Source organism: Zalophus californianus, chromosome 5 (assembly GCF_009762305.2).
Source record: "Zalophus californianus isolate mZalCal1 chromosome 5, mZalCal1.pri.v2, whole genome shotgun sequence".
NCBI lineage: Eukaryota > Metazoa > Chordata > Mammalia > Carnivora > Otariidae > Zalophus > Zalophus californianus.
Genome location: NC_045599.1, coordinates 104,997,775 through 105,014,223, shown reverse-complemented (window position 1 = coordinate 105,014,223; position 16,449 = coordinate 104,997,775). Strand labels below are relative to the sequence as shown.

Genomic DNA, 16,449 nt, shown 5'->3' with positions numbered 1-16,449 from the left:
GTTTCGTGCCAAATAAGGGGCGGGGTCTGGGGGTGGTGGTGGGGGGTGGCGTGAAGAAGCCTGAGGTTGGGAAGGGGCAGGGCAATGGGGAGGGAGGAGGGTGGGCTCCTGACCCTGATTGGTGGCCTGCGACGCCTCGGAGACGTTCACAGCCAGCTGTCCACTGAAGGAGTTCACGCCCATCATGCCCGCGTGGACGGAGGTGTTAGTGAGGGCGGGGAGCTGGCTGTGGTTGCGGGGGACGCTGTACAGGGCCTCTGCAATGTCCGCTGCTCTCTTCAGAATAATTTCCTGTGAAGTAAAAGCAATAGCCCCTTAGCTACCCCCAGTCATACTCCCAGGAAAACCATCTATTCTAGTGTTTGTTTTATGCCAGGCAAGGTGCTCAGGGCCTTGACTTCCGCAACCTCTCAGCAAACCTAGGACAAGTCTCATCATCATCCGGCCTGTATCGCAAATGGGGAAACTGAGGCACAGAGAGACATGAAGCGCTCACTTAAGGACACTTGCCTATTCAAGGACAGAGCTGGGCAGCATAACCTTGTTTGTCTGACTTTGAAGGGCCATTGTCTTAGCCATCCCTCCATACTACCCCACTGCATGTGACAGGGTCATGGGGTTTCCCTCTGCTGCCAGTAACACACAGGATCTCTGGTGTTACACACACACACACACACACACACACACACACAGCCTACAGCTCATCTCCCCTGCTAAAGTTAAGGGCAGTTTGCAGATGACTCCCTGTGTCCCCGAGTATTAGTGGAACTGTGTCCCCTGGACACTGATTCAAGTGACACATAAAAAAGGGAGTGAATGATTGCTCAGACTCCTAGTTTCCAGAGCAATAGGAATCATATACATGGATACATGGAGTAGCTCCGTGAATAGAAGCAGACAATTATATTCAGGCCTTATTATGTGTTTTAGGAGAAAAAAATTAAACCCCCCGTTTCCTCCTAAATTTGCTTGAAAACCTGAGAGGAATAAAATAAAACATCAGTAACTCTCTTCCTCAATTATGAAGCACATTCCCACAGAAGATTCATTTTAAATGGAGTACCATTTCTCCTAAGGAAAATGATTCTATACAAAAGGTAATAAAAGATTTACAAAACAAGAAAAAAGAACTGAATAGCCTGACGTGTTATGTCCGGATGACACTGAACTCATGAAAGTGGCTGTCATATTTTTCACCATTTTTCGACACAAGAAGGGGTCTGCGCTCTTCAAATGAACGTGGAGGCCCACACAGGTTCAAGCCCCAGGACCACTCACCTGGTTGTTGTGTGGCATCCCATACAGCGCCTCCACCAGATCCGCGGCCCTTTTGAGGATGACTTCCTGTCAAGAGAAAAGCAGATGCAATCCTCCGAGTGACAGCCAGTTGTTTTCTTTCCACAAGATCACGTTCCGGTTCTCTCTGGCCATACTTGGACACTGCACTGCTTTAAAGGCAGTAGCTCGGGGAACCCCAGAATGGTGTTAAATCACCAATTTATCCCTGTTCACATACACACTTAATTGAGTCAAAAGGTGAGCATCATTGGTACTGCAAGATAAAATACATCACTCAATAGTCTGCCATCGGCACGATAAAGCACTCATATGTTTATTGCTGAATACAATTACGAGGTCATTTACTAGATTACTACAATCGATGTCATTCAGTGCATGTTATGAATCCCTAAGATGTGTTTATTTAGTACTTAATTGCTTATTCCAGGAACCATGACCTTATCAGACAGGTCATTTTCGAGGGATTTCCAATCAATCTTTGGCTACTAGAAGCATGTAGCATTAAACTTCTTTTGTTTATCTCCGTTGTGTGGCAGAGCCAGGATATAAGGGAGTGATGGAGTAAACCCACATTTCTGAGGTAATGCGCTGTTTGTCAGAGGCTCTGACAAAAGGATTCTCCTGCCCCCGGAAGCTCTCTCTGCACCAATTTTCATGACTGGCAGAGTCTGTTTCTTTTATAGCAATCCTTTGCTATTCCGGTATTGTTTGTCATTTTCCCCATTTGCTCATTCATTCTCATCCCAGATATATGCTCTGCTTTTCATTCCAGTTGAAGAAAAAAAAAAACGTCTCCCTCTTTTCATTTAGGTGGGCTTCCACATTTAGCCTGCATGCTTATTTCTAATAAATAGCGCACTCTACCAAAGTGTATGTGGTGGTAATTTTTTTCTTTGACCAAAAGAAGTTGTTCCCTCTTCATTCTGCCCTAGTTTTCTTCAGATTCATATATATTGGAAGATGAAGAGGGAAGCTAAGCTTGTAAAATGGAGGCTTATCAGAGAAGCAAACATAAAGGTGTGGCATGATTATCAGAGGTGATTTGCAAGAAGATATGTTTACAATTTTTTTTTGCCATGGGTAAAGTTGCAAAAAGAAGTTTAACTTTAAATATTTTACATGATAGATTTCTGCATGGAGAAGCAGCGGTGTTCGACTTTCATATACTGTAGACGCTGATCAGAAAATAGGGATATAATTACATTCATTTTGCTGTCATCATAGCCTCTTCAAAAATCCTTGAACAACTCTTGAAATGACAAGCTTTTAGATACATATTAGCATTTTTCAATTTTAAATTTTCTATAATATAAGATAAAATAGTTGTCATACTGCAGTAACTACTTATGACATATATAATGTCCTAAATTCAAAAATGAGATAGAGGGGTTTTCAGGTCTCAATAAACATTTATGCTTGCCTTAAGCTGCTAGACCCCATTTATAAAACAAGTTCAGTTATTTTTCATATAAGGAGTGTAAAGCATTATATAATCAATGGAGTTTGAATCAATACATCTGAAATAATTTTTCTTTTTTTAATGCAAGCTACAAGATAATTTACCACTTTTTGTTTGCAGTATTGTCTGAGCACAGCAGTTAATAATTTACTATGGTATGGCCACACTAAACCCTACCCCCATATCAAATTCGGCCCTTGCTGCTTTCACTAAAACCTCATGGCTTTATCTGGCTCTTAGGAAAGATTAAAACAAAATAGGATCAAGTTAGTTTATTTACTAAGATTTGACTTCTCTGAGTCTACGTTTATTTATTTCTCCAAATAAATATTTATAAGAGTGTTTGGGTTTGGCAAAGAAGATATTTTTCTTTCTTTTCATTTTAGGGATAAAACAAGTTCCTGTTTGTCAAAAGCAAGATGACGTGCAGTTGAAAACTGCACTTGTGAATTTTAATCTTGGAACACTATCATTGAGGACTCTGAGCAATGCTTATTTTAATTAATTTCACAGAACCAGGGAGGAGAGAAGTTCAAAATAAACTCCAAGATCTTTGAAGTTTTCATAAACCTGAAAAAATTCCAACTACCAGTGTATGCTATACATTTTACTCTCATACATTTTTGATGATAAAGTTTTCCAGTGACACAATCCAACTGTTTCTTTTTCTGCTTATTCAATACCCAGAGTTCTAATCACCATTTAATCCTTTGAAAATGAAACATGTGAATCTTGCTTCATAAAGTTATATCCCTCTTCCATCCAAGGAGCTGGGTCATGCTTTCCCACTAGGCACATGGCCATAGGTGGGTCATTAGCCTGGCATCACTTCAGACCAGCAGTCTTGTGGAGAGTGAATCTGGATTTTTTTCCTGAAAGTGATTTCCTTAAATGATATCTTGCCCATTTTAAAATGTCCTTCACTGCAGTATCGACTTTGGGATTTAAGGGACAGCCCACATTTGGTTCAGCTATCCCAGTGTGATTCAGCTTCTATTAGTTATTTCTGCAAATGGGAAGGAGAAAGGAAATTTCTGGGTCCTCTATGAGTTAGTGCAATGGACCTGCAAGGTGCTTGGATTTTGGTGACCAGAAAATTGCTCTCACCTCCATGTCATTACGCTCCCAGTGAACTAGCCCCCAAGCGTGTTTGTGTTGGGGATCTAATATATTGCCTTTCAATCAGAGCTGAGAGCCACTGAACACACAGACAGAACATGACGAGCAGGTCAGGAAAGCAATAAAGATTTTACAGAGCTGTCCAAGGTGCTAAATTTACTCAATAATGGGTTTGGCACCATAGTGTTAACCTCTCATTTACTACCAGTTTGAGGGACTAAATTGAAGTAGCTGACTTCATTTACCTTGAAATGTATATTTTATGACATTATGTAAGTAGATTGAAAGGGCACTGCAGTTTTAACAATTTAAAGGCTAAAGCATGTTTAAGATGAAACTTGAATATTTATTGTATATTGCACTTAAAGTATATAGAATGTTAAAACGTATTGATTAAATTTGTAAAAGGCATTATAAAAATGACAGGTAGTATAAAAGATGTATGCCTTTTAAAATCAAATTGACAGTGTAGGCTATCTCTTCTGTGGTCACAAGTGTAATTTTTTCGCAGTTTTATATGGTAATTTGAAAAATCTGTAATTTCACATTAGGAAATGATTGAGCCTGAGATGTTAAAAAAAAGAGAGAGAAAGAAGTTTCCCATAAGGGGAAGAACTGGATGTTTCACATAATCTTTTGTCTCTGAAATTGTTCCTAAAGTCTTATTTTTTGTGGCATTAGGAGGGAGTATAGTATAAGGATCCTTCCATTCTAATATGCAATTTTAATATTTCTGAAAAGAAAGAGCACTTGACTAGTACTAATATCCAATTTTTCAAGGCATTTATTTGTCAGGAGAGATTTTCTCTTCTTTTCATAATGTTTAAAACATCTCCCTGCTTGCAGTTTAAAAGATGAAGGTAGAGATTAGATTCTTCTAAGATAATTAATCCTATCCTTGGATTAAAAAAAAATCCCAGTAGGGAATAAAGAAGACAAATACTAGTATCCTAAATATTGAAAATCCCCAGAGTCTCCTTATAGAGCTAATGCTTGTTTTCCAATCTGCATCCTTACTCAGACTATTTTTCTTTTCATGGCCTTGGATCTCCTCTCTTAAAAACAAAAAACGTTTACTCCTTAAAAACAACAACTTTCATTGATCTATTTTCTCTCACAGGTTTTAGAGGGGAGGGGGTGGGGGGGAAGGGTGAGCCCAGTGATGGGTATTAAGGAGGGCACGTACTGCATGGAGCACTGGGTGTTATAGGCAAACAATGAATCATGGAACACTACATCAAAAACTAATGATGTACTGTATGGTGACTAACATAACATAATTTTTTAAAAAATGGTTTTCCCTGTCCTGTTATGACCGTTGGTTGATGATAATGTGAATAGGGTTCTTCAAAGAGAAAAGGGGATAAGCTATTTAGAGTCTACAGAAACACTGGGAAAACCCAATTCCAAGAAACAGTTCAAGCATAATTGTTATGGGTTTTTACTTATGTTTCAGAGCCTTTATAATAAAGATGCTGAATGGACTACAAATACAGAAGGAAGATTCACCTTTACTTCCTATGTTGCAACTCCATCAATTAGCAAATAAGTTTTGAGCTTCTTGTTGCCCCAGTAGTCAACAAACTGACATTGCTCTCCAGCACTTTTCAAGGCACGTTACCCTCCCAGAATTAAGGTACAGGGTTCTATGGGGATTACAAAAGATTCTCCCCATCATCTGGTCCTACCCTCTTTATCCAATCTCTTCTCCCTACAGATGTGAAGAACTGCTCTCTATTTTGGTCTAGCTAGTCCTCCCTAGCCTAGAAGCAAAATGTTGGCTCTGTCCCATCTCCAGTCCCTCACTCCTTTCACCTTTTCTTTATTTGGAATACTGGTTTCAGTCTGTGCCCATTTACGATGACTTCTCATCCTCCAAAGCCTGGGAAGGAAGGTGGTGATGGTGGCTTGGTTAATGCTAAAAAGAACTGCCATTTATTGAAAGTGGAACATGAACTCATCCAGTCTTCACAGAGAGCCTCTAAAGGTGCTGCTTTGGCAGATGAGGAAACCAAGACTCAGAGAGGAGAGCCAACTTTCCCTGAGTCCACAGAGCCGACGACTGGCTGAGCAGGGATTGAATCTCGGGTGTTAGGCATCAGAGCCCGTGCTCTGAGAATCACACTGTGCCATCAGAAGGAATTCCACCCTCACCACAGCTTCAGATCTCTCTCACTCCTCTGAACAACAGTGCTGATGGTTCCGTCCGGCGTAGCACAGCCACAGATGCCGTGGGGGCCATTTTGCTCTGATTTCAACAATGTTCGTCTTCACTCTGCACCGCTAGGCTGTAGGCCCTTTGAGGCCCTGAATATCTGATCACCTTCTCCAAGCCCCTAGCGCAATGTCCAGCAGACCACAGTCCTTGAGAAATTCTTGTTGAAAAGTTTATTCTAAGATAGTTTCTGATTTTTAAAAGTACATGCTTGATTTATATGACGAAATGACAAAGGCATATATTTGGCCTGGTTTATAAAAGCAGAAGACTTAAATTTGGTGTTCCATTTGGCTCCAGACCTTTTAATCCAATATATAAATTCCCCAAGGTCAAGTCTTGATCACTGTGGGGGTTTCTTATGCCTCTTTTTTTTTTCTTTTATGAATTTGCTCTTTTACTCCTGTTGGCTTGTACTTACATTTTAATTTTGTGATTAATATAATGAATCATGTTGGGTACAGACATTATCTCAAGTTATAGGCTGCTAGCAACATGAGGTTGGTCTTGATGTACATCAGCCTTTTATTAACTGTACTCTTAGACACTTAGAAATACTTAGGTATTTGCACAGTCTTGAGAACAAGGCATATCATGTCTGATATGCAGCTATGGCTAATTCATCTTTCTTTTGGGTTCATGACAGTAAAATCTCTGAGGATTATTCCCCTTCCATGCGAATCTTCTCTTCAGTGTCTGCCCTCAAATGTGTAGGCAATAAGCTCATATTCACTGGCCACATCTAGCCTTCTAGGGTGAAATGGAAGGTTGTCTAACTGTCCAATATGGAGTCCGTTTATAAACCCAATTAAATGTTCTTAGTTCAAACCCAGATGAGCAGTGGATCTGGCGTGAACTTTCCTTTATTCAGAGCACATATACCAACTCATAAAGCCAGAGGGATACCCATTTACTAACACAACATTCATTTCAAATTTCTGAATCAGATTCTGAAGACTCTGGGGACTCCCTCATAAAATTGAGGCTCAGGGATACTTCAGCAATTTGGGAGGACCATCTGTACTTGGCTTTATGCTCCCTCAAGTGGGAAATGTTTTGCAGGATGTAGAAGAAAACAGAAGCTAAACTACAAAGTCAAGTTGACTTGAGCGATTCCTGAGAAAGAAGCACAATACCTTTCTGTCACTGCACATTTGCCTGACACCCATTTATCACCAATCTGCTTGGCTTTATCAAGGGATTCAAGATGCAAGGGGTCCAAATCTCAGCAACATAAAATGGAGTGGCGTGGCATAATCATTCCTGGTTTTGAGGCAATAAACATCAATGGAATCAGAATTTCATTTGCCTCCTCACTCCAGAGTTTACCAAAGGGTCCAGATTTTGAACAGTATACCCAGATCAGTAGCCTCTAAGTTCTAGCTCTTTCCCTGCTTCATTCTGAAAGTCTGGGTGACACGGCTGATCGGAACGCCCGAAAGCTGAAAAACTGATTGGAAGTTCCTTGCAGCCCATTCCCTGCAGAGCTCGATGTACAAAACAATAAATACTAGTTGTACTGAGAGGTGATTTCTGTGCAGGGTAGTTTTATATCCCAACGTCCTTCGTGTTTATTCAGCCAAATGGAAAATTCCACAATGGCAGACTTTGCATTCTAAAAAATCATATAATGAGGGCAGGGATGGAAGGAGTAAAACAGACCAAAATAATACTTGAGCACTGTTTAGTTTCCGATTCTCTGAGACATTCCTCAGATTTTTCATTTTTCTGGTAATATGAACTTCTTGAAAGAGAACTGACCTCAGATCATTAGAAACCTTCAGTGTCACACTTTAAGCGCTCTTTACTCAGAAGCCCTATGACTGAGAAGAGTCACTTACATTTAGCATGGATATAATTAAACATGTTTCTGTTGAAAGGGGCATTCTCATTATGGCTAAGGACCACTTTAGAGTAAATTGAAATGGAAAGGAGGAGCATAGATGAGGTGTAGGTAGCAAGTGGTTATTTCAAGGGAGGCATAAAATGCCAAATGTGTAACAATTATATTTTACAACCTTGCATTCTAAAGACTTCATAGTATTTTATTATATAAGAAGCTTCAGCTGAAGCTTACCGAACGTTCTAGCACATACTCATTGCCCAGAAACTTTAAAGAAAAATAAAAGTCAAGCCACAATTAAAATCTGCAGAAATTTCCAGAACAAAGGAATTCAATTATCTGAAAGGCTCTACTGCTGTAAATACAAAAGGCATCAAAGTCATTTTAGTCCAATCTAAAGAAAATGTAGGGGGTGGGGCTTGGGAACCTTCTCTAATTTTAAAGTTGATTTTATGTCCAGATTAGATGAGAGCCCTCTTCCTTCTCAAACACATTATTATGTACCATCATGCCACGTGGCTAGAGGCACACCAGAAAGCCGTGCCTTTGTTGCAAACATGGTATAGAAGACTTCAGAATCACATGAAATTAAAGTAGGTTGTAAGCTAAGGCAGCTATATCAACGTAAGACATACTAACTTACATGATTGACTTTTACAGTGGAAAGAAAAAGCCTGTTTTCAAGCAGCCGTTATTGCCTCAATGGAAAAAAAAAAAAAATCAATGGAAGTGAAATGAACAAGAGATTTTGTCTGAGTTGCAGTTAATACCACTGAAGAGCTATGGATAATAAAAGGTCAACAAATAAATTAGCCAGAGTGTTATGAAATGAATGATTTGGCTTATAATTTTATTGAGTGAAAATTGTTCGCTGCCTATTAGACCAGGTAATTTTTATCTGGTGCCCCAATTCCTGTTCCGTAAGCAATAATATAGTTGTAAGAACTGTCGGTTCGATCGCGTGACCTCTGAGAAGCTGGCTAGGACAGCTGACTCCTATGATGGATAACTAAGCTTGGTCTCCACAAGGTGCCAAACCTCCCTTTCCTGCAAGGGGATCTCATAAAAGAAACATTACAGCTTGATTCATTTTACCAAAATGTTCGACTTTTCAAGTGTCAGCAGTTAAGTATAAATTGTGAAACCAGGTATTCCTGAGAAGAGTTATGACAATGGCTTTCCCCCCTCTTTTTGGTCTCCTGGCATTCTCTTCTAAATGGTGTCATGGTAATTGGTGAATGGGAGCCTGGGGTGCTTCCCGCCACAAATACAGTGAAAAATGGTGTCTGCACCCTTGTGAATATGACCTGCTTGGAGGTACAGAGCTGAACTTGGTAACCTCTGGCCGGCTCTTCTTATTCCAATTCATTGTACTGGTTTAAGACCGACGCTCTGGGTTAGGTCCTGCTGAGTGGCCTTGGAAATCGACTTTCTGATCAGGATAAAAGTCTCTGCTTAAAGAGAAGCTATGGACAGAGGTGCCTTTTTCAGGGATAGGTTGTAAAGTCAGCACATGAAACAAAAACTGCCTAGAGTCAAAATTACCCTTGAAAATCTTTTAAGTCGCCAAGGCCTGGGCTCTTAGAAACACAAAAGCCAAAAATTAACTACTTCTGTTTCTCTTTGTCTTTGGTGTGGATTCCCTTTCCCTAGGGCAAAGCAGAATAAATGTCTAGTTTGAAAGTAGAAGGACCACTGAGTAAACAGAGAAATTTACGGCCATACCTATGTAAGTGTATGTCTATGCCTATGTGTTTGGTGCGTGTGGATGCAAATGTATGCGTGTATATTTATATTTTTGGACAACTACATATAGTTAAACTTGAATAAGTGATACATGCAGGCTGGAGCTATGTTGTACTTTAAGGATATCTAAGGGAGGCAAAAATATAGTTTGCTTTGCTTCTTAAATTGTCAAACATCATCAGTTATTATATGCACCTCCAGACAAATGATATCTGTAAATTCCCAAGGCTTTACAGATGGTCCTGAGTATAACTGCAATTAAAATCCACTGCCTCGAGACTGCTGGGGCTGTTCTTATTACTCTGATGCTTAATTGAAGTGTAACTCAGGGCTGAAAATAGTGAGTAAGGTTGAAGACCTACCTCCTAGTGTCTCTGTTTCTAAAGGCTTCAGTCTAAGAGGAGGGTTTTGGATGGTGGGGAGGTACACCTGAGTTAGCCCCTTGTTCCTCCTGTGACTTCTCCCTGAACTAATGAGTAATTATAGTCAGTGCCCCTGCCCACAGGGTGTGATGTAAAGTAGGATAAACGCGGTCACCCTCATCAAGAGCTCAGTGCTATAAAAAAGAACTCGAAAGAGGTTCCAGAATTCAGCTATAGAGTAATTGACATTACAAGTCCCGACGACAGTGACTCTGCTGCTAAAGAGAAAAAGAATTATCTCCAGTGTTTGTATGTGCATGTTTTTAATCCGTACCACCAGCGGCCACTTTTGCTTGGCTCAGCCCTTTCTGAGCTATCCTCAGTCCATGCTACCATTTCCCTCTTTCTCCACTCCCCAGCCCTGGCCAAGCTTGAGGATTTTTTTAGGACTGGATTGCAAAATTGCCTTTTTTTCCTCAAAATTCCTTTATCTTAATCCTAGGAGGCAGTGCTTAGGGATACTAGCTCTGGGGTCCAATGTAGCTGGCTCAAATCCATGCTCTGGCACTTACTAGCATTATGAATGCATGCCTCGGTTTCCTCATCTGTAAAGCAGGGTTAATGCTAGCACCTGGCTCAGTAGACGTATGTAGTTAGTGCTTTCCTGAGCAATAGCCAGCACTAATATTGATAACCTTCACTTATTTTCCAGAGAACTCTGGCAGATCATATGCATTCTTATAGTCAATGTGCATTACCTGCCCTGAGTGCTGTTTGAGATGCAGTCTTATTGGCAAAATACTGGAAGATTCTGAACAGACTAACAGTGAGGAAGTCAGGTGAGGTAGAAAACCTGCATTTACCAGCTGCATAAGCTTGGCCTCTCTGAGCCTCAGTGTCCTCATCTTTAAAATGGGCCTGATACAATAATGATGAGTGGGATAACTTACCAAAAAACAAGTCAAAGGTAAAATAAAGAAGGGAAAATTATAGCTCTTGTGAGGATCATGGGCTTTTTAAATGAAGCTACAATCTTCTTCCCCCCAAAAATGCCTACTCCTAACCCCCACACACGGTTCTATATTCAACTTCAGGGGGTGCACAGAACAAGGCTAAACTCCCCCCACACAAGAGGCATAAGTAGAGGGGCCACCAAGCCTCTAACTTGAGCACATTATCAAAACAGGTTGTGGAATTTGCCTGTGAGGTTTCTGGCAGATACAGGGGAAAGAGGAGGAAAAGGGGCTGCATTCCATAGTTTGCATTTTTGACAAGAGAATGCAGAGACAAAAATCCTTCTTGTATTCAAGTGTGCTTTTTTCTGAGAGTTAAATATACCATATGATTGGCTTTTGTTTCTGTATTTTTGTCGGAGTCGAGTCATTTTGGTTCCTGGATAAAATGCTAACAGAGTTTCCTCAAATGACCAAAATAAATGAATGATCAAGGTGAGAGGGTAGCCAGTGTCACAGTGTGGAAGCTAAAGATGACAGGTTTTTCTTTACCCTTTTCTGAAACCCTTACTCCTCCCCTTTTCTGCTAACAGGCCATGTGGTTATGCCAAGATTTCTTATTTGTATTTTCACTGATGCAAGTGCAGGTTCTGAATCACTGATAGTCTTTGCATAAAGACTAAAACAATAAAAGCATAATTAGAATACATTGTATACAGCCGACTCCAGTTTTATTTTGCCCCAGCTCTGTATTTATGATAAATCACTAAACACGAACACTCTTTAGGGAGGGTGATTTGGGGTCTTGTCTCTCCATTGAGCAAAAACAGTGCCTGTGACTGGAGTCTGAATTTCAATTCTGCAAGTGTACAGTTGAACTGAATAATATTTGGCACAATGCAGTGCACAACCGAGCCACTAAATGGCTGATTTACTAAATTATTATTAGATGAGCCCTTGCTGTTCCAAATGAAAGTGCAGTCACTGTCTTCCTTCATGGTGTGCTCAAATTGTTCTGTGTTTAAATATTCAGCATGAGGCTAATGTGAACTGATGAACTGAGACTATAAACATTCACTTTCAATACAGATAGAGCGACAGAGATGCAACATATCATGTGGCCCGCGGAGGTGAAAATGATTTATATTTAAGGATGTTGCTGCCTACTTCCATTACTTTAAGGTACTCTTAATTAGCCCAGTGTTGGAAATGACTAATTCCCACGTACAGGAAGAGCAGACTCATGGAGGCTGAGATTTTTTCACATGCCAGTGAAGGAGAAGCGACCATAAATGATTGGCTGCCTGTGTGGTCCAGAATCTTGAGTTTCATTTGTGGCAGGCTGCGCAGCACCAGCCGAGTATAACACGTCTGCTGGAAGAACTATGGTTTTCGACAGTTGATGTTTTTGTTTTTTTTTTTCTAGAGCCTCCCAAAGGGTCTCTAGTCCATCCTCACTACCATCCATCCCTCTGCAATCCACATCCCTTCCGATTCAGGTCTACCACAGGGCCACCCTGGCACCTCTCCCCATCTCACCAGCTTCTTTACTGACACCTGCTGGAATGGAGACTAATCCTTTGCTCCTTGGAAGAATATAACCCTTCTTCCCTCCTCCCCTTTGAGGGCAGTTATAGGCAAGCACTTAAAATACTGTGATCACTTACAGTAGATTAGAATTTTTTATTGGTGCCGTGTTGCCATAACAACATGAAGACAGCAGATGACTTAAGCTAAGCTTGCAAAGCAAAAGGCTGCTCATCTGGCAGTTAAAATGAATACAGTTCATTTCACAAGTTTCCCATATGGACTCTTAGTGTATGGTAATGAGGAGACCATATGGTGAGAGAAAATGCACTGAGAACAATTGGGTTCCACTGGCTGAGTGGGAAGTTGGGAGAGAAAACCCGGGTGAGAGATTCTGGTGTGTGCGCTCTCTGGGTTCAAGGTTTGCTTGAGGTTTGTTTTGGTTTTGGTTTGGGATGGTTGTTTTCCATAGGGGTTTTGCGTTCCTTAATCCGCTCCTTAATATGTCGGCTGTGCAAAATGACAAACATCTTGCAAATTTTGCAATATCATTCATCACAAACTGTCAGCAGTGTTTGCAAATCTGACTTGCAAGATCTTTTAAATGTGTTGTTCTTAAAAGGCAACAGTACTAAGTTTTTAGACAAAGTGCAGGAAAATTTAAGCACTTCTGACAAGCAGAAACATTAACAGTAATCATTTTTAAAACACTCGCATCTTTTGCCTGCATGTTTAGCTGTAAATAATGCTAGAATGTATAAAAGCTTTAAAGTAAAAATGTAATAAAAACTTTTTATTATGTTTCATAAAGGATAAAAAAAATGCCGTGAGCCACGTGTACGCGTTATCTATACACGTGTACGTATAGAGATGGATCACCCCCCCTCCTTACTACTAACCAGATTGGAGACCTGGGAGGACAGCTTGAAAAAGGCTCTAAAGTCAATTCTGTACTATACATGCTTCATAAAAGATGAATATAAATGCATTAGTTAGACACGGTGAGCTAAATTAGAAGGTCAGGCAGGGCTGGGAGGGCTGAAAAATCACACAGCCAATGAGTGTAATTACTCTTTTTTAAGTCTATTAAGTGGTGTTGCTCTATCAAGGCTCAGGGGTATAGGACATGAAGAACAAGATAAAGTAATGTGTATTTATTACTCCCACTGGATCAATTTACCAGATATTTTCAGCTCCATAAAGCAAAATACACAAATTCCGCCTTTGTTACTTTTCTCAAACTGCTTTCTTTTCTCTAAAAGAGGGACTGGCTCTCACAGAAAAGACCATTTGCCCCGTGGAGGTCCCCACGCCAGCCCCTCTCAGTGGGGGAATGAGAGAAAGCTGCCAAGAGTTTAAGAGGATAGGGGTGAGGTGTAGGCGAGGGACAGGGAACAGGAGCCAGTCACCTCAAGACAGGATTATTTGGCTTTCCAGATCTGAAGGCAAAGTGGGAATGCAGCCACGCAGTAACCGTGAGGCGGTCAAGCCCAAGGACTCACATTTTCATTTTCCCACTGGCTAGCTGTGAGGTCGTGGCAAGTCGCCGGCCGTCTGGAACTCTGAGTCCTGTGGAATGGGGAGCAGCCACCTTGCAGGGACTGGAGCCCCTCCGTGTGCTGAAGTCAGGCTAGCTGCCGGAGAGGCCCCTTTGCCGACATCCTCTCCCTAACGCCCAACAGCAACACTGCGGGGCCATGGCATGAAGAAGGAGCAACAGGCTGGAGAGGCCACGTCACTGCACAGAGCGGTGGATCTGGTTTTCAAGCTCCATGTGTGTCTGGGCGGAGAGCCCACTCTCTTGGCCTCTGTGCTCTTCGAGCACCTTGAGGAGGCAGTGCTGGGCGCAGCAGAGGCGTGACGGAGCACCACCCGCGCCCTGGAACCCAGCGCCAACACACGCAAGGCCGCGAGGCCCTGCCCACTCTGCCCGCCTCGGTGCTCCTGCTGACTGACCACTCGGGAAGACAACTTGTAGTCAACTGGAAGGGGATGGAGACACCTCTGGCCTTCAAAACAGAGAGAACTCCAGGCCCAGTGTTTCTGGAATGCATCATGCAGGCCAGCGTCTCACAGTCTCTGACTGACCGCAGTCCCCAACCCCTCACCTCTACACTAGCCGCAGAGTCAACCTTCACCCCAAAGTCCATCACATGTTCCTCTCCCTCCTGCCAGGCTCCAGAGAGGGAGGCGAGTCCGAATGAAACAGAACAGAATGCATCCATTTAAAATCATAGCCCACCCTTCTCCCTGTGCAGATGAAAAAGGAAACCAAAACACACCCGGGCTTAGGATAATTACAGTATTTGAAATTTGTGCATACGGCCACTATCACTATTGGTGACTTTCAGGGACAGCATGATTTACAGAGAAGGATCCAGCTTGCTCCTGATTTCTCATTTGGTAAATGGGAATGATGTCTGCTTTCTCGACTTCTCTCATAAGACGGGCTCCAAGAAAACAAAGCATGCACAAGTTCTTTGAAAAAGCACGAGCCGGTAGACAAAGGCATATTATTATGGAAAGCCGTCTGCTTGGGCTTTGGAGCAGTTTCATTTGACAGAATATGTGGGTGGTTGTATGAATCTAGCTTTGTCTATTCACAAACACATGGGTTTAATAAAGTGCAGTTTGTTTTTTAAGGTGTGTGGTCCATGGCTCACTGACTCTCCTGTTTGACAAACACTGACCATGATTCTAAGAAAGGCAGAGCCCATTTTTATCCCTCTAACAATGGACAGCAGGAGTATAAATCTCCCAAGCGCACAGGAATACCTCAAGCTGGCTCCATCCGCCACTTCCTGACCCTGCTCTTGAACTCTCACTCCACCTTAACATTCGGAGCCAGGAGGACAGCCCCTCTGATCTGAGTCACACACAGAGCTTCCTGGGGTGGGCTCCAGCCAGAGCCCTTGCACAGTCCGGTGGCTAGATGCAGGCGGCCGAGTGTTTCCTTAACACACAAATCCATTGTGTCCTGATGACTCCTCCCAAACCCAGGAAAAGAGGACTGGGAATTCCACCATCGGGCCACCAGGGATGAAGTGACACGTACCCGTGCTGTTTGCTCACCATTTCTGAATGTGATGTGCGACTGTAAAAATGTCTTTTTAAAAGTACATGAAACCCAGCCCTATATTCCTGTTTCTTTTTCTTCTTTATGAATAAGAAAAGTACTTCCTGACTTCTTTAGACCTCAACCTTTAAGCCAGATTTATCTTCTGTTTTTTGATCAATATTTACTGAGAGGCAATGGTGAGCCAGAGAACAGTGCTGGAGGGCACCTGCAGGAGTACCTCTTTGTATCCTTATGTGATCCCCATGAAGTCAGCACGACTATTGTCCCTACTTTATAGATGAAGAAACTGAGGCACAGAAGATAAATCACCGGTGCAACTGCTCACACGATTAGATTTCCTGCTCTGCAGAGATTGGATGGAAGAGCCCTCCGAAGCAACAATGCCGCTCAACTGGCAAATAATTGTAGCTACCTTTTGTTGAGTGCTCAATAAGTGGTTTTTAAAATAACGGTCAGAAAAGGTAGAAAATATTCCCATCTCCATTTGATAAAGAAGGAAACTGAGGCACAGAGAGGTACAGAATCTTGGAGGAAAAAAAATAATTTTGACCCCAGTTACATAGCTAGTAAGTGCCCTTGCTCTGAGTCTCACACCTGCCAATCTGATTCTCAAGTCCCTTTAGCAGATTCTAGAGACATGAAATGCCAAATGTAAAGTCCCTAAATGGAAAATAAGAAAAATCTGGCATTGTGGCCATGCCTTCTTTCTACCACTGAGGCACCTAAGGCACTGACCGTTAGGTGAACACATGTCACTTACATCACTGCACTATAAAATTACCAATTACAGTCCCACAGGAAATGCATGGGAGTTAGGTTCTTGCTGAACAGGGGAACTTAAAAGTAA

The 16,449-nt window shown here is 41.8% G+C and overlaps 1 protein-coding gene across 5 annotated transcripts in view; it reads right to left on the bottom strand.

Annotated features, from left to right (window-relative positions):
- Positions 1 to 16,449, bottom strand: part of EBF1 (EBF transcription factor 1) — a 391,542-nt gene that overhangs the window by 13,593 nt on the left and 361,500 nt on the right. For all 5 annotated transcript variants that reach the window (XM_027605969.1, XM_027605968.1, XM_027605970.1 and 2 more), the window contains exons 12-13: positions 1,279 to 1,344; positions 114 to 291 (exon numbers count right to left, since the gene is read on the bottom strand). In XM_027605969.1, the coding sequence (XP_027461770.1) occupies positions 114 to 291; positions 1,279 to 1,344 (244 nt within the window). The remainder of the gene's footprint in view (positions 1 to 113; positions 292 to 1,278; positions 1,345 to 16,449) is intronic.